This window comes from Haemorhous mexicanus, chromosome 9, assembly GCF_027477595.1.
Source record: "Haemorhous mexicanus isolate bHaeMex1 chromosome 9, bHaeMex1.pri, whole genome shotgun sequence".
NCBI classification, from domain to species: domain Eukaryota; kingdom Metazoa; phylum Chordata; class Aves; order Passeriformes; family Fringillidae; genus Haemorhous; species Haemorhous mexicanus.
The window spans coordinates 1,683,408-1,706,323 of record NC_082349.1 but is presented as its reverse complement, the minus strand read 5'-3'; the positions used below and the strand labels follow the sequence as shown (position 1 = coordinate 1,706,323).

The 22,916-nt window shown below is 52.5% G+C and overlaps 2 protein-coding genes across 6 annotated transcripts in view; both read left to right on the top strand.

Moving 5' to 3' along the window:
• Positions 1-5,916, top strand: part of PDE4B (phosphodiesterase 4B) — a 57,046-nt gene extending 51,130 nt beyond the window's left edge. For all 5 annotated transcript variants that reach the window (XM_059853593.1, XM_059853591.1, XM_059853592.1 and 2 more), the window contains 2 exons: positions 652-834; positions 3,892-5,916. In XM_059853593.1, coding sequence (XP_059709576.1) covers positions 652-834; positions 3,892-4,257 — 549 coding nt within the window. In that variant the 3' untranslated portion in view covers positions 4,258-5,916. The remainder of the gene's footprint in view (positions 1-651; positions 835-3,891) is intronic.
• An 8,209-nt stretch (positions 5,917-14,125) lies between these two features.
• The window catches only part of SGIP1 (SH3GL interacting endocytic adaptor 1), a 57,439-nt gene continuing 48,648 nt past the window's right edge, over positions 14,126-22,916 (top strand). The window contains exon 1 of the mRNA XM_059853580.1: positions 14,126-14,528. Within this exon, the coding sequence (XP_059709563.1) occupies positions 14,519-14,528 (10 nt within the window). The 5' untranslated portion in view covers positions 14,126-14,518. The remainder of the gene's footprint in view (positions 14,529-22,916) is intronic.

The following is a 22,916-nucleotide window of genomic DNA, read 5'->3' as shown; positions in this document are numbered from 1 at the left end:
CTCCAGGTGTGAGGCTGGGGCTGTGTGAGTGCCAGAGAGCACATCTGGCTTTGGGGTTGGGGCAGCTCAGCTCATCCATGGAGATGGAATCACAGAATTCCAGACTGGTTTAGGTTGGGAGTGACTTTAGATTCATTCCACCCCACCCAACACCCTCCACTGTCCCAGGTGCTCCCAGCCCCAGTGTCCAGCCTGGCTTTGGACATTCCAGGGATCCAGGGGCAGCCACAGCTGCTCTGGGCACCTGTGCCAGGGCCTGCCCACCCTGCCAGGAACCATTCCCAATTCCCAATCTCCCATCCATCCCTGCCCTCTGGCAGTGGGAGCCATTCCCTGGGTCCTCCATCCCTTGTCCCCAGTCCCTCTCCAGCTCTCCTGGAGCCCCTTCAGACCCTGCCAGGGGCTCTGAGCTCTCCCTGGATCCTTCTCCTCTCCAGATGAGCCCCCCCAGGTGTCCCAGCCTGGCTCCAGAGGGACTCCAGCCCTGCAGCAGCTCCAGGACTTTAACGTGCTGCCCTGCCATGTTTCTGATATTTTTATGGTCTGTTTCATAATCAGAGAATCTTCTGGTGCAGCGTTCTGCAGAGCCAGCCCGAAACCCTCCTGGTTTTGCAGCTGATTTTATGAGTTTCCTGGTGGCTGTAATTGCAGGTTCTGCGGAACATGGTGCATTGTGCAGACCTGAGTAATCCCACCAAGTCTCTGGAGCTCTACCGGCAGTGGACGGACAGGATCATGGAGGAGTTCTTCCAGCAGGGAGACAAGGAGAGGGAGAGAGGCATGGAAATCAGCCCCATGTGTGACAAGCACACGGCCTCCGTGGAAAAATCCCAGGTAAGTGGCCCTGAGCTGCAGCTTTCCCTGCCTGAGCTTGGCATTTCAGAGCAGAGACAGAGCTCAGCTGCTTCTGCAGCACAATTAGGAGAGGAGCCAGCAGCTCAGAGCGTGGCTTCTCATCCACCCTGACATCCAGCTGGGCCTGGGGCTCTCACAGGCTGGGGAGGCTCTTCCAGCTCCTCTCCATCCCCCTGGGCATCTCCTCATCCCCTGCTTGTGTCCCAGTTTCCAGAGGGAGTTGGGTCCTTCTGTTCCCCAGGCTGGAGAGGGCAGTTCTGCTCTGCCCTCCCTCACCAGCCTGTCCTGCCCTCACACCCTCCTCACCCCACTGATCTGCAGGACTGGGAGCTTCTCCCACCTGAGATCCCCCTCAGCACCCTGCAAAACTCTGGCTGTCACTCGTTATCCAGGACAATCCTGCACTGCACGTGTCCAGTTGAGTTAGAGGCTTCTGGAGCTGCCCCGTGCAGGGTGAATCCCAGAAATATTCATTTATGTCCCAGCAGAACTTAAAAGGAGCTGGATTTGCCTCTTTTTTTTGTGGGGGGGATGAACTGGCTCATCCCTAGTTCTGATTCATAAAATGGTTTCAAGGTCAGATTTTGTTCTGACCTGTGTAGCACAGGCCATAAAATTTCACCCGGATAATCTGGAATGAAACCAGGAATTTATGTTTGTCCAAACAGATTCCAGCCTTTATATAATGCTGTCTTGGTTGTTGTTTTTGAATGACTCCAGCAAGTCATCACTGAGGTTTTTCAGCTTGAATAAGTAACAAAATTGATGATAATTATTTCCAAATGTCCTCTTGGGCTCGGCCAAGTGCTTTCAAAATTATTCACTCAGCCGCGTGGTGATTTTGTTGGAAAAATCTGTCGGGTTTCTTAACCTAACAAGAAATGAATCCTTCAGCCAGGCTTGCCCATGTGCTCCACATGTGAGCTCCAGTTCATTCCTTGCTTCACATCTGCACTTCCCAGAGGCCTCAAAATGCCATTTTTGCTGTGCAAAAAAAGGAAGGAATTGCACAAAATGTCCATCATGAAATGGCAGAGGAGAAAGGGAGGTGGCGTGTCCGTGCTGGAGGTTTCCAAATGACATTTTTGCTGTGCAGAAAAGACAGGAATTGTACAAAATGGCCATCGTGGAATGGCAGAGGAGAAAAGGAAGCAGTGTGTCCGTGCTGGAGGGAAACAAGGAGTGGATTAGAAAATAATATGCAAATATTTCAAAGCTTGAGATGCCCTCTCAATATTTTAGGAACAGTGCTGAGCCACATGGCCAATTATTCCATGATTTGGGATGTTTTAAAGGAGCAGGGGCCTGAAACAACGATTTTAAACAAACAAGAATTTTAAAGAAACAAGGAGTGGATTAGAAAATAATATGCAAATATTTCAAAGCTTGAGATGCCCTCTCAATATTTTAGGAACAGTGCTGAGCCACATGGCCAATTATTCCATGATTTGGGATGTTTTAAAGGAGCAGGGGCCTGAAACAACGATTTTAAAGAAACAACAATTTTAAAGAAACAATGATTAACGAGTGCTGATTTTTACCCATCAGCGCCGTGGAGCCCTGGGACATTTTGGGTTCCAACCATCCCAAACCCTTTTTTTCCCAGTGCAGCAGGAACTTTTCATCACCTTTCTGCTGGAGCTGCCTCCCCAGCCCGTTCCAATTGGATGCTCACGGTGCTATTGACATCCTGTTGTGTCTGAGGGAGCCGGGAGCCATGTCCAAAGCAAACATCTGCTCCTTGAGCCCGGCTCCTGGGAGAGCCTTTTCCCGCTCCACACAAAGCCGTGGGGCGGGACGGGCTCTGCCAAGACGGAAGAATTCCAATCCCCTTTATGGCCGTTCCGCCGGCTCCATCCTGGACGCGGTTCCTCCCTGAGTCAGAGGAGCGCGGCGGGGCTGAGCTCAGCGGAAGGGCTCCACATCCCTCACTCTTTCCAGCCCTGGAACGTCACCCCACGGGGGCCAGGCAGCAGTCCTGGGATGAGCAGCCCCACTGGCTGCGCTCTTCCCGAGGAAATCTCTCGTGGGGCTGCTTGGGTAGGAAAATGGGAATGGTGAAAGTGCGGGGTCGTGGAACGGTTTGGGATAGGCACAGGCACCCCACAGGAAAATGCACCCAAAGTTGGAACTTCAGCCCATAAAGGCTGCTCCCTTTGGGAGCACTGGAGTATTCCCAGCTGTCAGTCATGTGGGAATCCTGGGATAAGGCCATGAATGCACCAGCCTTGTCCCCAGTCATCTGGGAATTCTGTCTGAGAGGAGCAGACTCAGTGCTGAGAGCCCCATCAAGTTCCAGCTCCATGGCAGGGACACCTTCCTCTGCCCCAGGGTGCTCCAAACCCATCCAGCCTGGCCTGGGACACTGCCAGGGATCTAGGGGCAGCCACAGCTGCTCTGGGAATTCTATTCAAGGTCTTCCACATCCTCACAGGGAGCAATTCCTTCCCAGTATCCATCTAGCCATTCCTCCATCCCTTGTCCCCAGTCCCTCTCCAGCTCTCCTGGAGCCCCTCCAGGCCCTGCCAGGGGCTCTGAGCTCTCCCTGGATCCTTCTCCTCTCCAGGTGAGCACCCCCAGGTGTCCCAGCCTGGCTCCAGAGGGGCTCCAGCCCTTCAGCAGCTCCGGAGCCTCCAGCAGGGCTCCACATCCTCCTGATGTTGGCCCAGGGCTGGGGCAGCTCTGCAGGTGGGGCCTCACCTGAGCAGGGCAGAGGAGCAGGATTCCCCCTCCCCTTTTTTGCTGCCCACACTGGGGGATCAGCCCAGGGCTCTGTCCCCTGAATTTCCTGCTGGCTCCTGCTTTTAGTGAAACCTCACCTGTGGTTTGATTTTGGACAAGACATCAGCCCAACCCAACACTGTGTGTGGGTGCAGCTCTGGGTGTCAGATAATTGTGTCTGCATTAAGCTGTGCTGGTTTGGGGACTGGCTCCTGGTATTTTGCTTGTAAAACCAATATAATATGAACTTTGCAGACCTCCACCTTTTGCAGGTTATTCCCTTGCCCTAAGTGTGTGTGCCCCTCTGTTTTCCAGGTGGGATTCATCGACTACATCGTCCATCCTCTCTGGGAGACGTGGGCTGACCTGGTGCAGCCCGATGCCCAGGACATCCTGGACACCCTGGAGGACAACAGGAACTGGTACCAGAGCATGATACCTCAGAGCCCATCCCCTCCCCTGGAGGAGCGGGGCCAGGACTGCCAGGGCCTGATGGAGAAGTTCCAGTTTGAACTGACGCTGGAGGAGGAGGATTCGGACGGGCCCGAGAAGGACGGCGAGAGCCTCGGCTACTTCAGCAATACAGAGACGCTCTGCGTGGCCCAGCCCGGGGAGGAGGAGCCCCAGAGGGAGGCCACCATCGAGATTGTGACAGAAGACACATCTCCTGTGGACACATAATGGCCTGGCCCCGCGGGAGTGGCTTTTAAACACTTGCGGAGCTTGCGAGCGGTCTCCGACAGCCTCTGCAGCCGGGGCTGAGCCTCTGCCACGGGGCTGGCAGATCCTCCAGCTACTTGAGATTGGAGTCAGGGTTACAGATGGGGTAGGGAGTGATTGCTCAGGAAATGCACGGGTGATTTGCGTTGTGGTTTGAGCCTCGTCAGCCGAGAGCACCGCGTTGTCCTGGAGCTGGCTTGGGTCGGGCCGAGGCGGCGCTGACACACAACTGAGAGATTTTATACTGTTAGTCTTGGAGTTTATACCAGTTAGACTGATAGAAACTACTGATCAATAACTCATATCCAACCTGTCCACCTGTCTGCAGACCTGTGTGCCTTCTTTGTAAACACTTTCATGTCTTTTCAAGAGTCCCTTAATTCAACACACGGAGCTTGGTAGTTCAAAAGCGACACAAGGTGTTTCGGAATTGACGGCTACTTTTTGGATTCTTCCTGTTACCAGAAGCAGTCTTCCTTTTTTTTCGTGGGCAATACCTGTCACTTTATTGCAGTTAATCACTTTGACAGACTAAACAGAAGGGGAAACCCTCTGCTTTGCATTACTGCACCTTCAGTGTGTTCTTAATCCCCTCCCGGTGACCCGTCGGGAGTCACTCGGTGCCGCCGCGCACCGTTCCCTCGCTGGCAACAGCGGGATTTTTTTTCCTCCCCGGGTTTGGGTTTGTGGTGAGCAGGACAGAGGGCAGTTTTTTTTCCCCTGGCACAGCTCAGTCCATCCCTGAGTAAGCGTGGGAAGGCAGTGTGTGACACACCTTTCCCCTCGGCAGCTCCCTGGAATTTGCACGCTCAGATATTTGTGTTTCTCTGGCCTCTCATCCACGTTCCCTAGGTTTAGGTCCACCATCCTCCTCCTCCTGCACTGCCTCGAGCTCTACCACCTCCATTACTGTTTATAACAGTGTATTTATTACCTACTGTACATACTGTAATGTTTTGTAAGTTATTAATTTATATGAATTAGCATCGCCTGTCGGCGGCGATGTTAATGGGGTAGAAAACTCGGAATAAGAGTTGCCTTTTTTTCTTGTAACCTTTTGTATTGCATAAAGTCCAAGAACCTGAACATAGCTGAAGAGACAGACACAACCCAGGAAGGGCATTCGGGTGGCAGCCGCCCGTGGGGAGGGGACACCGCATCCCAGGGCAGCGAATTTGGGAATTTGCCAGGAACGCAGAGAGGGGGAACCGAACGAAGAACTCCCCGCGCCCGGGCCGGCTTTTCAATGTCACAGTGTTCCAATTTCTGAACAACCCAATGTGAATCTCTATGACAAAACAAAAATGTGAACTGATGTAATAATTGTGCTGTGAAACTTCCTCTGACAAAGCTTGTCCGGCATCGTGAGCGGTGTCAATCTCAGTTTGTAAAATATGTTTCAAGCTTTTTGGTCCAACTCGTGACTAATTAGTTCATGACAATAGCACAGTTGTGCATGATCAATGGGTTTGTTTGTCTGTTGAACACTGCATTGTTCCAGGTGGTTATTTTATTGTTCCCCAAAGTTTCACACTATGTATGTTATAGTATTCTATATTGTGTTCAGACGCATTCTTAAGAGATTTTTATATGAAGTGAATAAATGAAAGCATGACCCAGCCTGCGGCTCTCTGGGGGGCTTTTGTCAACAAGACTGCGTGGGCCGTGTCACCACTCAGGGGACAGAAAATGGGACCCTCCAAACCCAGAACCCTCCTGGGGCTAAAATCCGGAGCCTTAGTTTGGCCAGAATCCAAATCCTCCCACACCCAAAATCCAAGATGTTTCACAGCTGAAATCCAGAATATTTCTTTGGCCAAAGCCCAGGACCCTCCTCTGGCCATACCCCAGAATCTCCCAGAGCTGAGACCCAGAACCCTCCTGGAGCCAAAACCCCAAACCCTCCCTCCAATGGCTGAAACCCAGAACCTCCCATGGCTCAATCCCAGAACCCTCCTACAGCCAAAACTCAGAACCTTTCTGTGGCCAAAATGCAAAATCCTCCCGTGGCTGAACCCAGAACCTCCAAGGTCCTAAACCCAGAACCCTTCCATGTCCCAAACCCAGAACCCTTCCATGTCCCAAACCCAGAACCCTTCCATGTCCCAAACCCAGAATCTCCATGGCCAGCCCCAGAGCCTCCATGGCCAGTGGCGCTGGCAGAGCCGTTCCCCAGGACGGGCACGGGAGCGTTCCCGGTGGCACGGCCGCTGTCCCTGGGCCGCCGGGACCTCGTCCTTCCTGCGGGGCCGGTGGCAGCGCAGGCGACAGGAAGGCAGCGCAGACAGGAAGCGCTGGCCGCGCTCGGCCCGGCCCGCGGGAGCTTTCATGTCCCGGCCTGACCCAAAACAAGCGACTTTCCAGTAAAAAACATCCTGTGCCAGGGCAGGAGAGCGGGGCCGCGGTGCCGCCCTCGCCGCGGGTGACACCGGCCGTGTCCCCTGGGGCTCCGCTGCCTTTCCCTGGATCCGCTGGCTCGGAGCGAAGTCACGGGAAAACAAGCGTGGATCTCATCCTGCATTCCCACCCAGCACCCGTGGGGCAGCCGCTGCCAGGCCACCTCCTGTCACATCCCTGCTGTCCCAGCAGAAGGGGCTACAGCCAGTGGATCCTGGGGGATTTTCCCAGGATTTGAACCTCTGAAACTCCTTGGTGAAAATTCCTTGGTAGAAACTCCTTGAAGGGCCAGTAGTGATTTGTCTTTCCCAGTGGATTCACAGAATCCCAGAATTGGTTTGTGTTGGAAAGACCTTGAATCCCACCCAGTGCCATCCCTGCCATGGCAGGGACACCTCCCACTGTCCCAGGCTGCTCCAGCCCCAGTGTCCAGCCTGGCCTTGGGCACTGCCAGGGATCCAGGAGCAGCCCCAGCTGCTCTGGGCACCTGTGCCAGGGCCTCACCACCCTGCCAGGGAACAATTCCCATTTCCCAATATCCCATCTAAGTCTCTCCTCTTTCAATTTAAACCATCCCCTCTTCACCCCAACTCATCCTTCCCACGTCCCTGGGCTGTGGCAGCCACGTCCTGCCCACGGCTCCCGGGGATGTGCAGGGATGGGAAAGGGATGGGAAAGGGATGGGAAAGGGATGGGAAAGGGATGGGAAAGGGATGACTGGGCTGGAAAAGCACCGGCACTTCTGGGGGGAAAGCACAGAGCCGGGAGAGAGCAGCAGCGCCGGGGCTGCAGGCAGAGCTGGGTCAGGGCAGGGGGTGCCAGGGTGGGTGCCCGGGGGGGGGGTGCTCTGTCCGTGCCCCCTCCCCCCAGTCCCTGCTCTCTTCATTCCCGTCCCTTCCTGACCTAGTTCTGCCAGCCTTCCTCGGGATCCAGGCAGCTCTGGGGCTGGAGGAGCCGCCTCTCCCGGCTCCCTCCCCGCAGCAGCCGCCGGGAGAATGTTCCAGCGGCTGCTGCACCGCAGAACCCCCCCCGACCCTTCTGCTTTCCCTCTGTTTTTAGGGGGAAATCCCAGTTCAGGGACATTGGCTGGCTCGGTGTCCTCCCTTCCTCAGGGGATGAGGATTCCAGTGGCTCCGTTCCACCACCCTCACATCCAGAGCTGGATTGGCACGGATTCCTTCGGCATGGGAAGGTGGAGCAGGGATGTGGCGCTTCCTCCTCGCTCCAGAGCGGAGCTGGTGGGGCTGCTCCCCCTCCCTGGTGGTCCCCAGGTCACTTCCAGGGGCTCCCAGCAGCTCCTGGTGTGTGCAGGGTGGAAGGTGAGGGACTCCAGCTTGGGGTCTACACCTTCCTGGGATAGGGATGCACAGGGATGCACACGGATCTGTCCCCTCCGTGCTGCCACCATTGACCACAGATGTCACCCAGAGCCCCTGAGTGACAGCTGGCCTTGTCCCCAAGGACATCCTTTCCCACTGAGGCCATGGAGCTGGGATTTCAGGGGGATTTCCACCAGCCCTAAACCCGCCCAGGGCACCAATCCCAGGGATGAGCAGTGGGAGCAGATCCAGCCCTTCCTGGGGCAGGGGGACAAGGGTCCCACAGAGCCCCTGCCACTGCCAGGAAACTTCTGACCTGAGGTCACCATTGCTCACAGAGACTGTGATGCAGAGAAATAAAATAATAAACCAGCCCTGCTGCTTTTTCCCAGCTCAGCCTGCTCTCCTGGGGGTGCAGCTGGAATTCCATGTCCTTTTCCCTCCCATTCCGTGGGAGTTGGGGATGAGCGTGGCTCACCAGTGATATGTGACAGGGCCAGAACCAGGGACAGGACAAAATGGCCTCAGGTGGCACCAGGGGAGGTTTGAGTTGGATATTTGGGAAAATCTCTTCATGGAAAGGCTGGTCAGGCATGGGAACAGCTGCCCAGGGCAGTGCTGGGTCCCCATTCCTGCAGGGCTTTAAAGTCCATGAGGATGTGGCACTTGGGGACATGGTCAGTGGTGGCCTCAGAGGGCTTTTCCCACCTCAGTGATTCCATATCTTTCTGTCCCTGGTGTCCCTCTGTTTGGGATGGAGCATTCCCAGGTCCTGATCCAGCCACGGGGATCTGCAGGGTGCCGGGAGCTCTTTGCCAGCCGAGGGGATTTGGGCACCACTGGGGCAGAGTTCACCTGCAACGGCAGCGGATGAGAAAGGAGAAGTGAAAACGTGAAGTTTCTCTGACAGTTGTGCAGTCAAAAACAGGAAGGAGCCGGGGGCAGGAGCACAAAGCCCAGATTTTATCGGGACTGGAGCGGGGCCGAGGGCTCCCGGCAGCAGCAGCAGCTCCCGGGGGGGAGGTGGCACTGCCAGCCTGGCACTGGGGACACTGTGGGGACACAGGGGTGGCCAGGAAGGACAGGCAGGTTGTGGCCCTGCTGATGGGGTTTAAGCTGGGTTTGGGTGTTTTATCTCTCCCAAATGTCCCTCTTGGGCTGACACGAGGAGCCCAAACCCAAGAATTCCCATTGCCAAGGTCTCCCTGTCCCCGAGCCCTGCTGCCCAGTTTCCCACTTTGTTGAGGACATTCCTGCCACCCTGGAGTGGCGCTGTCCCCTCCTCTGTCCCCGCACTGCTGGGGACACGGGGGACAGCGGGGCTCTGCCCGCCTGGGTGCGGGGTGGGCTCGGGGGGCGACGGCAGCACCAGGGGAGCACGAGGTGCCGGCACATCTGTCCGGCCCCGCACATCTGTCCAACCCCAGCCTGTCCCCGCACATCTGTCCGGCCCTGCACATCTGTCGGGCCCCGTCCGGCCCTGCGCAGCTGCACAGCTCCATCTGCCGAGCTCCCGGCGCCGCACAGGGAGCGCAGCTCCAGAGTGCCCCGGGAATGGGGAATGCCCGCTCTGGGGACACGGCGGGGACACGGCGGGGACACGCGGGGCTGGGACGGGCCCTGCAGGGCTCACACAGCGCGGGCGGCACAGCTGGAGCCGGGCACATCTGGAATCCCGCACAGCTGGAGGCAGACGCTCCAGGGCTGCCTCTGGCTCTGCTGCCCCAGGTGTTCCCCAGCACCGCCCCCGCCTCTGCCCCCTCCCCGTCCCGTTTCTTTTCTGTGAATTAGGCAATTTTAAGAATAATTCAATGTTCTTTATTAGCCATGGCCCAAGCAGACAGACCCAAAGGGGATCAGGACGATACCAAAGACACCTTGAATTTTAATTTAATGAAAGTCTCCACTGGAATTTCTGAAGCTCTGGATTATGTCAGGGCAGAATTTGTTTCTCTGCGTTTCTTTGCACAGCTGTGCAATTTTACTGGTGGATGAAGTCCTGCAGCACTGAGCCCCGGGCAGGCTCGGGGGCACGGGGGGTGGATCCACCCCCACCCTAAAGCACATTCCAGGCTGATGCTGCCGGGGGTCAGACCCAGAATGGGCTCAGTAACATTTCAGGTGAGGCACATGGTGTGAAATTGGGGTGCTGGCTGCAGCGCCCCAGGCCTGCATGAGGGCTTTGCTCCTTTTTTTGCTGCAAAAATGAAGATTAATCAATTATCAACATTCTGGAGCGTCCCGGGGGGGCCGCACCTGGTGCCCATCGGGGGAGGTGCTGATTACCCTGATCAGCCCCTGGTTATCAGGGCTGAGGGTGCGGCCGAGGGCCATCCGGGAAGAGCAGGAGCAGAGGGAGGTGGGATCCCTTGTGGGGTGCGCAGGGATGTTCCTTTGGGATTTTGGGGGCTGCTGGTGAGTGGGTGATCCTGGGCCTGGTTGTGGTGGGGATTGGAGAAGGAATCAGGCAGGTGCAGTGAGTGTCTCCGTGAGAAATTTCTTTTTCCCAGCGCTGTTCTCCAGCCCCATCCAGCTCTCCTCCTCTCCCTGCTGTGTCCCGGGCTGGGGGCTCAGTCCCACATCCCTCGTGTCCTTCTGGGAGCAGCTCCCAGGGTGGGAGTGGCTCCGTGGCTCTCTATGCCTGGGAAAACCGAGGGTTCCTGGAGCGGGAGGGAAGGGGATGAGCTGGGAGCGGCTGCAGCCCTGATCCCGAGCTGCTGGGGGCTGCCAGGGGCTGTTCCCATGGATTTCCCATCCCTGGGATGAGCTGGGGGCTGCCAGGGGCTGTTCCCATGGGTTCTCCAGCCCTGCTCCTGCCAGGATACTCTGGATGCTCATGAAATGCTTCGGTTGCCCCCAGCACGAGGTGGGGCTGCCCCAGGAGCGTTTGGGGTGCAGCCTCTCGGGGTTCAGCCTCCCAGGGGTGGCACCTGGGACACTTGGTGGTGCCATTGGGTTTTCAGGGCCTGGGGATGGATTGATCCCCTCTGTGCCCTCCTGAGCTCCCTGGAGGGCTGGGTTCAGCTGCTCCTGGGGGTTCTCCCCTCTCCCAGCCTCCTTCCCTGCTAGGGAGACCCTTTGAGGAAGGAATCCTGGAAATTGGCTCCAGGGAGAGCTCAGAGCCCCTGGCAGGGCCTGAAGGGGCTCCAGGAGAGCTGGAGAGGGACTGGGGACAAGGCATGGAGGGACAGGACACAGGGAATGGCTGTAAGCTGGAAAAGGGTCGATTTAGGTGGATATTGGGAAAGAATTTTGGCTGTGGGATGGTGAGGCCCTGGCACAGGGTGCCCAGAGCAGCTGTGGCTGCCCCTGGATCCCTGGCAGTGCCTGAGGCCAGGTTGGACACTGGAGCAGCCTGGGACAGCGGGAGGTGTCCGTGCCCGGTTTAACCCCGGTTTTGCAGGGCAGAGGCGAAGGCTGCACTCCCGGGAGCTCCATCCCGCAGCGCCGGGAGCAGCCCCGGGCCGAGCCCGGTCCCACCCGGGTTTAATCCCGGCCCGTCCCAAGGGGCGATGCCAACACCTCCTGGCTGCTCCTAATGCCAGGATTTGCCAGGGCCACGCCGTGCCCGAGGATTGGGGTTTTATTTAGCAAATCCCGCCGCTGATGCGGGGCCGGGCGGGCTCCTCGGGCGCCGCTGTCACATGGAGCCGCGGCTGACTCTGCCGGCAGATGAGTAATGCTCTCCGTGACTCATTTTCTGCCGCTTTTATTTGGTTTGGTGGTTTTTTTTGTTTTTTTTTTAATCTTCGGGCCCTTGACTTCATCTGTTGCTGGCAGATCCTCACTCCTCTCCTTCGGGAGCTGCTGGAGATTTCCAGGGCTTTTCATGGGAATTGTCCTTGAGGCAGCTCAGTGGGGCTGGGGGGTGTTTGGAAGTCGAATCCCAACATTTGGAAGTATCAGCTTTGCCTCGGGAGGAGGGGTTTGGTGGCAGCTGCCCTGCCCAGGGACACGGGAATGCTCCAGGCTCTCCCTGTGGCACCTGTTTTTTGGGAAGAGCCCGTTCCAGGAGCGGCTTTGTGGGATTAATTTTGGCCACAGGAAGGGGAGTTTTGGTCAGGCCCCGTGGCAGGAGGTGTTTGACAAGGCTGAGCTCTGCCATGGATCCAGGGAAAGCTGGAGCTGCCCGGGAGGAGCAGCAGCCAAAGCGTTCCCAGGTGTGAGGGGGAGGCTGCCCAAAGCCAGTGCTGAAATGGGGGAACCTGGTGAAAAGGATTTTTGTATCCACAGCCTGGCCTGGAAGGGATTTGCAGGGAAATCCAGGCTCTCCTTTTTGGCTTCAGGGATTTCAGCCCTCTGGAGCTGTGGGAAGGGGCACTGGCTCTGTCCTGGATGTGGCCCCACAGAATCCCCAGGTTTGGGTTCAGAAGGGCCTTAAAGCCCATCCCAGCCCTGCCATGGTGGGAACACCTTCCCTGGGATTGCTCCGGCCCTGGGCACTGCCAGGGATGGGAGCTCTGGGGCTCTGCAGCTGCTCCGTGGATATTTTGGGGGGATTTGTGTTATTTGGGTGTGTCCAGCAGGAATCTGGGCACGGAAGGTGCCCGTCCATCCCTGGGATGATGGCAGCCTCCCACGTGTGCCAGCCTGGCTCCTGGGGTGTATGAGGGCTGGGACAGTGGGACAGCCAAGGGGACAGTGGGACAACGTTCCAGGGGCTGTGCTCAGCCTGGGATTACCACCAGAATTCCCCAGGGCACTGGGCTCCTGTCCCTGAGCTGGCAGTGGGGCAGGCAGGTCACAGGAGCTCCTTGCAGGGATTACAGGAACCATCTGTTCCATAATCCCATCCCTGTGGCTGCTGCTGTGGCATTTCCCACCAGCTGGGGTGGGACAGAGCTGGGCTGGATACACAGCCCCTGCTGAGGAACTGTTCCCTCACTGATTTATCCAGACCCTGGCAGGTGCTTGGCTTTTAGATTAATTTTTTAAATGGGAGAGAAAAAAAGATTTGATTTTATTTTAAATTTTTTTTTACTATTTTTATGGGGCAAAAATTTGATTTTCATTAATGAAAAATAGCTTTTTTTTGTTCAATGGGAAGAATGATGTGGGCATTGCTCCCGAGCGGGGAGAAATCCTGACAAGCACGTGGGGCTGCCGGGGATGATCCTAAAGATGCTGATGCAGGGCGAGCGGCACAGGGGAATTTTTCCATCCCCGCTCGGCGGTCACGTTGAAAAGCCACACTGGAACGCGCGGGTTGTCCCCAGACCGCCGCTGCTGCGCCCTGCGGGGACAGGAGGGACAGCGGCGGCTCCTCCGTGGGCAGCGGGGCCCTGGTGGTGCCGATCCCGGTTTTTCTGGGCCCTGGTGGTGCCGCTCCCGGTTTTTCTGGGCCCTGGTGGTGCCGATCCCGTTTTGTTTTTGTTTTTTTTTTTTTTTTTTTTGCCGGGCGCTGGGAAGCGGCGGGGACCGAGCCCGGGCTGTCCCCGCTGTCCCGTCCAGCCCCGATGCTCTTCGGGATGAGGGGCTGGGGGGGGTTCGAGCACCTTTCCTGCCAGGAAGAAAAAAAATAACCGGATTTTCAGAGCTGGGTACAGCCGGGTTTGCCAAAATCCCGCATTTTCTTGGATAAACCAGGCGGGAACTCCATGATTTAGGCTGAGATCCCCCCCGGCCCCAGTGACAGGTTGGGAAGGGGTGAGGGAGCCCAGGGCGACCGGGGGCTGGGGGGTGGCACTGTGGGGGGACACGGGGCAGGGTGGCACTGTAGGGGACACAGAGCGGGGGTGGCATCGCGGGGACGCGGCCCGGCCCCAGCGCTCGCAGCCCCCCCCGCCGCCTCCCCGGCCTCTTTTGTTCCCCGCTCCGCTCTCCCTTCATGCGAGATTAATTCCCGGGCGCTGCTGGAAGCAGTCGGGGAGGAATTTCTCCCGCATCCTCCTTTCGGGCTAATTGCTGCCGCTGTGACGTCAGCGATGGATTTGTCCCCGGGATGGCAGCGGGAGCGGCTCCGGCGGGGCCCGGCGCTGCCCGGCTCGGTGCCGCTGCCTCCTCCGGCCGGGATCGACCCCTGCCCATCCCCGGCCCCGCACTCCTAATCTGACAGCGGCCGGGAATTAACCCGCGATAGGATTAAGGGAGGGGAAGTGCGTCACGAGGTGCGGACAGGGGTTCTGCTTTTGGGGAAAACGGAGCTGGGGAGGGTGGAAAAGGGGGGAAGGAAAAAAAAAAGAAAAAAAGAAAAATCTGGGAAATAGGTTGGAGCGTTCCCGGGGGGTGTGTCGGGAGCGAGCGCGCATGTGAGGAGTGCGGGGCGGGAGGCAGCGAGCCCGCCTCGTCCTCCCTTTCTGCGAGCATCCTCCGCGGTGCCATCCTGGAGGTGATACAGGCGCAGCAGCATCCATGGCCTGCCCCTAGCCGCGGCGTTCCCGCTCCTTCCTCCTCCTCCTCCTCCTCCCCGCCGCCCGGGAAGCGCCGGGGAGCGCTGCTGACCGGCGACCGCACTCTCCTGCGTTTTTCCAGGCTCCTCGGAAATTGAGGAATGCAATTCTGCCACCATGATGGAAGGTAGGTGATGAGCCGGGCGCGTTCTTCCGCGGCTCCGGAGGGGGGGAGGCACCGAGCCCGTGCCCGGGGGGCTCCGGCCTTTCCGAAACGCAATAATAACAAAAATAATGCGATCCGATCCTCCCCTCCCCCTAATCCCGGGCGCTCGGAGGCTCAGCCGGGCGGCAGGGCGGTGATATAATATCGAGCCCGTCAGGTTATTTGCAATTCCATCCCCAGCCCTGTGTAGGCAGCTCGGGCTGCGCGAATTCCCGGCTTTGCGGGGAGCTGCCGCTTCCTCCGGCCCGGACCCGGCTGGATTCGGATCCCCAAATCCCGATTTTATCCTGCTGGGCTGCCCAGGGGATGGAGCCGGGGGTGTGCGGCTGCAGGATGGGATTCGGTGGTGTTCTCTGGATGGATGAGCATCGTTTCTGTGGGAAGCCAGGGAATCGCAGCTCGAGATGATTTTTTTTTTTTTTTTCTTGCCGAGCCGTGGAGATGCAGGTCGGGGGAAGGAGGAGGAGATGCTGGATTGGGGTTTCTCGGCATAAAAAAGGGGATGAGGAGGAAATATGGGCTGTAGGCACAGGATGCTTCAGGGAGCTGTGTCTGATCCTGTGTGGGAAAAGCCTCTGGGCATGACAGGAATTTTATCCTCTGTCGTCTGTCTCGGCTGTATGTAAAGCTCTCCTCTATTATTTATAATTTTAATTCCTTCTGGAGCAGGATGCGGGCAAAGGATGTCTTGGATTTAATTGCATTTTAGCAGGATGGATACTCCAGGGCCAGCAAGAGCAAAATGTATTGAATTTTAGGGGATTTCTGGCCCGTTGGTGGCAGCAGCAAGGCCTGGCTTGGTGGAGCCACTTCCAACCCACGGAGCTCCCTGGAATGACAGGCAGAAATTGGGAAATTGCCTCCTGGAGTATCCCCGAAATCTGGGGCTGCCCCCTGCCCAAATTCCCCTGGAGGGGCCTCAGGATCCGTGGGATTTTTGTGGGTTTAGGATGTTTCCCTGGCCTCGGGAATTGGGGTGTTGTCACAGCCGTGTGTGGGCACATGGAGTGGCCTCTCCTGGGATGGTTCTGGAGGCTTTGGTGTGAGGGAAATGAGTTTTGTTGTCCTCTAGATCCCAGGAAAATCCTTCCCTGCTCTCCCTGGTGCTGCTGAGAGTCACAAGCAAAAGAGGTTTTAATTTTAGCCCATGACATCAAACCCATCCCACGACAGGAGCAGGTCATGGCAGGGAAAATGCCATTAAAAACCTGTCTGCTCCCAAAATTCCAATGCTTATGGATGAATCCATGTGCATAAACTGAAGCTGTCTTGCTGTAGGCCTTGGTTTGAGTTATTTATTCAGTTTTGAGGCTGCTTGGGGGAACTGATCTGGGGTTTTGAGGCTCTTTTGGGATTTTTGGTTTGAGGATTTTTTGGGTTTGGTTTTATTCCTTGAGGGTTTTGGCCTGGCAGGAGCTTTGGTCACTGCCCAGCCCCACGCTGGAGATGGATCCAGGGCTGGGGCATTGGGCTCTGGCAGAGGTGGAATCACCTTCCATGACCCAGTCATGAGTGGGGAAAACATTCAACTCTACTCATAAAAAGTGAATTATTAAACAGCTTGAAGCGTTCCTGAAGTGGTTGATGCAAACCTAGAACAGAAGTTGGAGAATTAGAACTAATTCCTGGGTTTTTTGAGTTTTGAAATAGTTGGAAAATGGTTGGATTTGTGGGAGAGTGGAACTTCAACCCAAGATGCCCCTGAAAGTCTGGCCCCTTGCAGGGGTGGTTTATTTAATATTAATACAATTAATTCAGTGGTTTTAACAAGCTTGGCTTAACAGGAGCTGAAACTTTTAAACCTGTGCAAAACCTGAGAGTTCCTCCCAGCGAGCATCTTAAAGGGGTTTAATTATCGTTGTAATTAATTATTTAAATCATTTCTCCTGCTGGAGTGGTGGACACTGGGCTGGCAGTGGAGGGCAGGAGCAGGACCTGAGGCCACCCATGGCCAGCAGGATGGACCTGGCTCGTGGATTCTCTCTGGATCCCTTTCCTTGGGGAAAAAAGAGGATTCACCTGGTAGGGAACAGTGCAGGATGAGCAGGTTTTGCTGGCTATGGACATTGGGCTCAATATATGGAATATTCTGTCATTCTTCTGGGAGATGGGAGAATAATCTTTCTTTTTCCTGGGTGTCTAAAAATTCCAATGATACCCAAAAAAAAAACCAAAAGAGGTTTTTTTCCCAGGCCCCAATCCTTGCTGGAGGACACTGAAGGTGTCACAGGTGTCTCCAGGAATGGAAATTCCTTCACCTCCATGGAGGGGCAGGAACATTCCATGGATTTGCCGTGCTTGGCTTCACTCAGCAGGGCTGGGATGGAGATCAAACCCCCTGGAGGTGTCTCATGTGTGGAAGGAGAGGGGTTTGGATGTTCCCTGGGATTGAGGAAGGAGCAGGGTTTGGCTGTTCCCTGGGATTGAGGAAGGAGCAGGGTTTGGCTGTTCCCTGGGATTGAGGAAGGAGCAGGGTTTGGCTGTTCCCTGGGATTGAGGAAGGAGCAGGGTTTGGCTGTTCCCTGGGATTGAGGAAGGAGCAGGGTTTGGCTGTTCCCTGGGATTGAGGAAGGAGCAGGGTTTGGCTGTTCCCTGGGATTGAGGAAGGAGCAGGGTTTGGCTGTTCCCTGGGATTGAGGAAGGAGCAGGGTTTGGCTGTTCCCTGGGATTGAGGAAGGAGCAGGGTTTGGCTGTTCCCTGGGATTGAGGAAGGAGCAGGGTTTGGCTGTTCTCTGGGATTGAGGAAGGAGCAGGGTTTGGCTGTTCCCTGGGATTGAGGAAGGAGCAGGGTTTGGCTGTTCCCTGGGATTGAGGAAGGAGCAGGGTTTGGATGTTCCCTGGGATTGAGGAAGGAGAGGGGTTTGGCTGTTCCCTGGGACTGAGGAAGGAGCAGGGTTTGGCTGTTCCCTGGGATTGAGGAAGGAGCAGGGTTTGGCTGTTCCCTGGGATTGAGGAAGGAGCAGGGTTTGGATGTTCCCTGGGATTGAGGAAGGAGCAGGGTTTGGCTGTTCCCTGGGACTGAGGAAGGAGCAGGGTTTGGATGTTCTCTGGGATTGAGGAAGGAGAGGGGTTTGGATGTTCCCTGGGATTGAGGAAGGAGCAGGGTTTGGCTGTTCCCTGGGATTGAGGAAGGCTCAGAAGTGCCCCAGAACATCCAGGTATGGAAGGGGTTTGACTCCTTTGGAAAGCTGTGCTACATCTCCAGGGCCTTGGGAGGCTCTGGGAAGTTTGGGAATGGCAGCTCAGGGAGGAGCTCGGATGCTGGGGAGACAGGAGGAGATGTGGCTCCTTTGGAGAAGCTCATCCCTGCTTTCCCTGGGGGGCTCCCTGTGCTCCTCCAGACCCCAAAATGGGGGAGAAACCTTCCCAGAGTGGGAATTTCTCGGAATCTCTTCACATTGGGGAGTTTGGTCACTCAGGGAATTTCCATGGGAATGTTCTGCCCTGCTGGGGACAGTGGAAGGTGCCCCAGCCCAAGGCAGGGGTGGGGTGAGATGGGATTTAAGGTCCCTCCCAGCCCAAACCAGTCTGGGATTCTCTGGTTGCATCCAAACTGGGAAAATCCTTCTGGAATCATCTTTTGGCCCTGGTGGTCTCCATTTTTGGATTGCTGGGCCCAGAGGCATCAATGGCACATCCCAGAAATCCTTTTTCTTGGTGGAAAATTGGCTTTATTTTATTTTCATGTGGTTGGGTTTCAGTGAATTCTGTTGGAATGCGCTCAGTGTTGTCTGCAGGACTCAGCACGGAAATTATCTGGGAAAATTTTGGGGGGGTTGGGTTTGAGGAGGGAAAACTGGGGGGTTTTGGATTTGGGGAGGGAAAATTTGGGGAGGTTTTGGATTTGAGGGGGCAAATTTGGGGTTTGGATTTGAGAAATTTCCAGCAAACCTGCTGGTGGCTCTCATAAATTCAGGCATGGTTGGAAAACCATCCCAGAAAATTCCCAGAGCACGGAGTCAGGGGTGGGATTTTCCAGAGTTTGGTCAGGAATCCACAGCTGAGCTCAGCTTCAAAGAGAACCAGGGCTCGGTGTAGGATATCTCCATCTTTGCCCTCTGAGATGGATTCTTCCAGACCTGCTGGAATTTTCTGCAGAACTGGGAAGGAAACCATTTTTTGAGGATGTAGGAGAAGATTTATTCCCTCTTTTCCCAGGAAATGCTGAGCCTGACCCAGGGGTTTGGCTGCTCTTGTATCCCAGGATGGGCTGGGGGTTGGGGACATCCCACCACGCTCAAGACCAAAGGTGTCCATGGAGAATTTTGGGATATTTTTGGGGGGCTGATCCAGGTGGGTTTGAGCTGTCAGGGAGGAATTTTGTGGGAATGAGGCCTTGGAAGTGAAAAGCTTGGAAGAGAAGTGGAGAAAAAGCTCTGGAGCTCTCGGGTTTGGGGTTCAAAACCAAAAAACCCTGAAACAACAACAACGGAGAGGAAGCAAAACCTGGGAAAAGAAATGTGGCAAAACCTAAAAAAACAAAAAGGCCAAACTCCTCCTTGGGGTGAGCCTGGTTTGAAATGTGCCCTTGGGCACCTGGAACTGGTGCCCAAACGCAGGAATTTGGGATTTGCTGCCAAGGCAGGAATTTCCTGTGTGATTCACCAGCCTCACTCTGTGCCAGGGATTGCAGGAAAGAAAATTCCAGGTGAGGTCAGGGCTGCTCACCTTGGAACCCCCCAGGGCGGGGTTTGATCCCTTAAAAACATGGATCTGGGGGAAATCCTGCCCCAGTGTTGATGCTGAGCCCCCAGAACTGTTGGAGGCGAAAAATGGGATTTATCCAGAGTTTGTGGCAGGAATCCCAATCCAGTGTTGGGATTGGAGAGGAGGAACGTGAAGGAAAATGGGATTTATGTAGGATTTGTTGAATCCCAACCCAATTTTGGGATTGGAGAGGAGGAACGTGAAGGAAAATGGGATTTATGTAGGATTTGTTGAATCCCAACCCAGTTTTGGGATTGGAGAGGAGGAATGTGAAGGACAATGGGATTTATGTAGGATTTGTTGAATCCCAACCCAATTTTGGGATTGGAGAGGAGGAACGTGAAGGGAAATGGGATTTATGTAGGATTTGTTGAATCCCAACCCAGTTTTGGGACTGGAGAGGAGGAACGTGAAGGAAAACGGGATTTATCCAGAATTTGTGTCTGGAATCCTGACCCAGTTTTGGGAGAGGAGGAACAAAAAGGAAAATGGGATTAATGATTAACGCAGAGTTTGCGGCAGGAATCCCAATCCAGTGTTGGGACTGGAGAGGAGGAACACAAAGGAAAGTGGGATTTATGCAGAGTTTGTGGCAGTATTGGGGTGGGAGAGGAGGAATAAGAAGGAAAAGCTGGGCAGGAGGGGAGTGCAGAGCTCCTCCCCCGAGCCGTGACCTGGAAGTGTTGGGAGGCTCCAGACCTGCCAGGAAGGATCCGTCTGCCTCGGCAGGGAGGGACTGCCAACCCTGCCTCTTGCCATATGTAGCTATAGATCCTCTTTCCCCATATAGATATAAATGTTCTCATATATATATATATATAAAAATATAAAATTTTCTCATATATATAAAAATATAAAATTTTCTCATATATATAAAAATATAAAATTTTCTCATATATATAAAAATATAAAATTTTCTCATATATATAAAAATATAAAATTTTCTCATATATATAAAAATATAAAATTTTCTCATATATATAAAAATATAAAATTTTCTCATATATATAAAAATATAAAATTTTCTCATATATATAAAAATATAAAATTTTCTCATATATATAAAAATATAAAATTTTCTCATATATATAAAAATATAAAATTTTCTCATATATATAAAAATATAAAATTTTCTCATATATATAAAAATATAAAATTTTCTCATATATATAAAAATATAAAATTTTCTCATATATATATATATATAAAATTTTCTCGTATATACATAAAATTTTCTCGTATATATATATACACATATATGTAAAACTCTCGTATATATATATAAAATTTTCTCATATATATATATATAAATTTTTCTCGTATATATATATACACATATATATAAAATTCTCGTATATATATATATAAATTTTCTCTTATATACACATATATATAAAATTTTCTCTCATATATAAATCTATGATTTTCTCATATATATAAATTTCACCTATATACATATGTAAGTTTTTCCCATATATTATATATTTGATTTTCCTATCTATCTACCTACCTATCTATCTGTAAGATATTCCCATATATATACATATATATATATATATATATAGGATATTCCCATATATACATATATATATTGGATTTTCCCATATACATATATATATATTGGATTTTCCCATATATATATATATATAGGATTTTCCCATATATATATATATATGATTTTCTCATATATATACATACATGATTTTCCCATATATATACATACATATATATATAGGATATTCCCATATATACATATATATATATAGAATATTCCCATATATTTACATACATATGTATTGGATTTTCATACATATATATACACACGTATAGGATTTCCCCCTCTCTCTATATATATATATATATATTTGATCTTCTCATATATATAATTATCCTCTATATATACCTTTATTTTCCCATTTTTTATATATATATATATATATATGAAAATAAATATTTTTTCCCCACTAGCAGTTTTTTAACTCCTTCCTTCAATCCCAGTGGTGCATGTGAATTTTAGATTTCTCCCCCCGGTTTGGGAGGACAATCCCAGCTGCCCTGGCGGGCCGTGCAGGTGGTTTTTGGGGAAGGAGTTTTTCCCAGAGCACAAGCAGGGCCCTGTTTGCTGTGCCAGCCATTGAGAGCCCGCCTTTGTCCGGGACAGGGACAGGGACAGGGCCACCCCAGAGCTGAGCCGCCTCTCCCTGGGCCCTCCCAGGGCTGCTCTGCCCTGCCGTGCCAGGGAGGGGCTGCCCCGGCTCCAGCTGCTGGGCTTTGCTGCTGGAACCCTCCAAAAACTGACTCACTTTGCATTTTTACATTCGCTTGAGCTGCTGGGATTTAATTTTATTTCTCCCCCCCTTTTAATTTTATTCCCCCCCCTTTTAATTTTATTCCCTCCCCTTTTAATTTTATTTCCCCCCCCCTTTTAATTTTATCCCCCCCTTTTAATTTTATCCCCCCCGTTTTAATTTTATCCCCCCCGTTTTAATTTTATCCCCCCCCGTTTTAATTTTATCCCCCCCGTTTTAATTTTATCCCCCCCCTTTTAATTTTATTCCCCCCCCTTTTAATTTTATTCCCCCCCTTTTAATTTTATTCCCCCCCTTTTAATTTTATTTCCCCCCTTTTAATTTTATTTCCCCCCCTTTTAATTTTATTTCCCCCCCTTTTAATTTTATTTTCCCCCCCTTTTAATTTTATTTTCCCCCCCTTTTAATTTTATTTTCCCCCCCTTTTAATTTTATTTTCCCCCCCTTTTAATTTTATTTTCCCCCCCTTTTAATTTTATTTTCCCCCCCTTTTAATTTTATTTTCCCCCCCTTTTAATTTTATTTTCCCCCCCTTTTAATTTTATTTTCCCCCCCTTTTAATTTTATTTTCCCCCCCTTTTAATTTTATTTTCCCCCCCTTTTAAATTTTAGTTTCCCCCCCTTTAAAAATTTTAGTTTCCCCCCCTTTAAAAATTTTAGTTTCCCCCCCTTTAAAATTACATTATATTATATTATTTCCCCCTCCTTTAATGTTATATTATATTATTTCCCCCTCCTTTAATATTATATTATATTATATTATATTTCCCCCTCCTTTAATATTATATTATATTATATTATATTTCCCCCTCCTTTAATATTATATTATATTATATTTCCCCCTCCTTTAATATTATATTATTTCCCCCCCCTTTAATATTATATTATATTATTTCCCCCCCCTTTAATATTATATTATATTATTTCCCCCCTTTAATATTATATTATATTATTTCCCCCCCCTTTAATATTATATTATTTCCCCCCCCTTTAATATTATATTATTCCCCCCGCCTTTTAATTCTTCAATTTTAGTGTTTTCCTTTTAAATGTTTACATTTTTTCCCCTTGAATTCCTGGAGCCAGAGGCTTGGGGCTGTCCTGTGGGAATTCCCCTCCCCTGCTCAGGAGGTTTTGCTGTGGGATTGGGAAGGGGCAATTCCCCAGCACATCCCAGTTTCCTCTGGATTGGTGCTGGCAATGAGGAGTTTGTTTAAAAGCAGATTTTAAATCCTGAATTATCTGGGAAAAACATTCCTTACCCACCCCAGCGTTGGAAAAACACTTCTGGGATTGGGACTTTGAAATTTGGGGTTCAATTCTGATTTTTTTT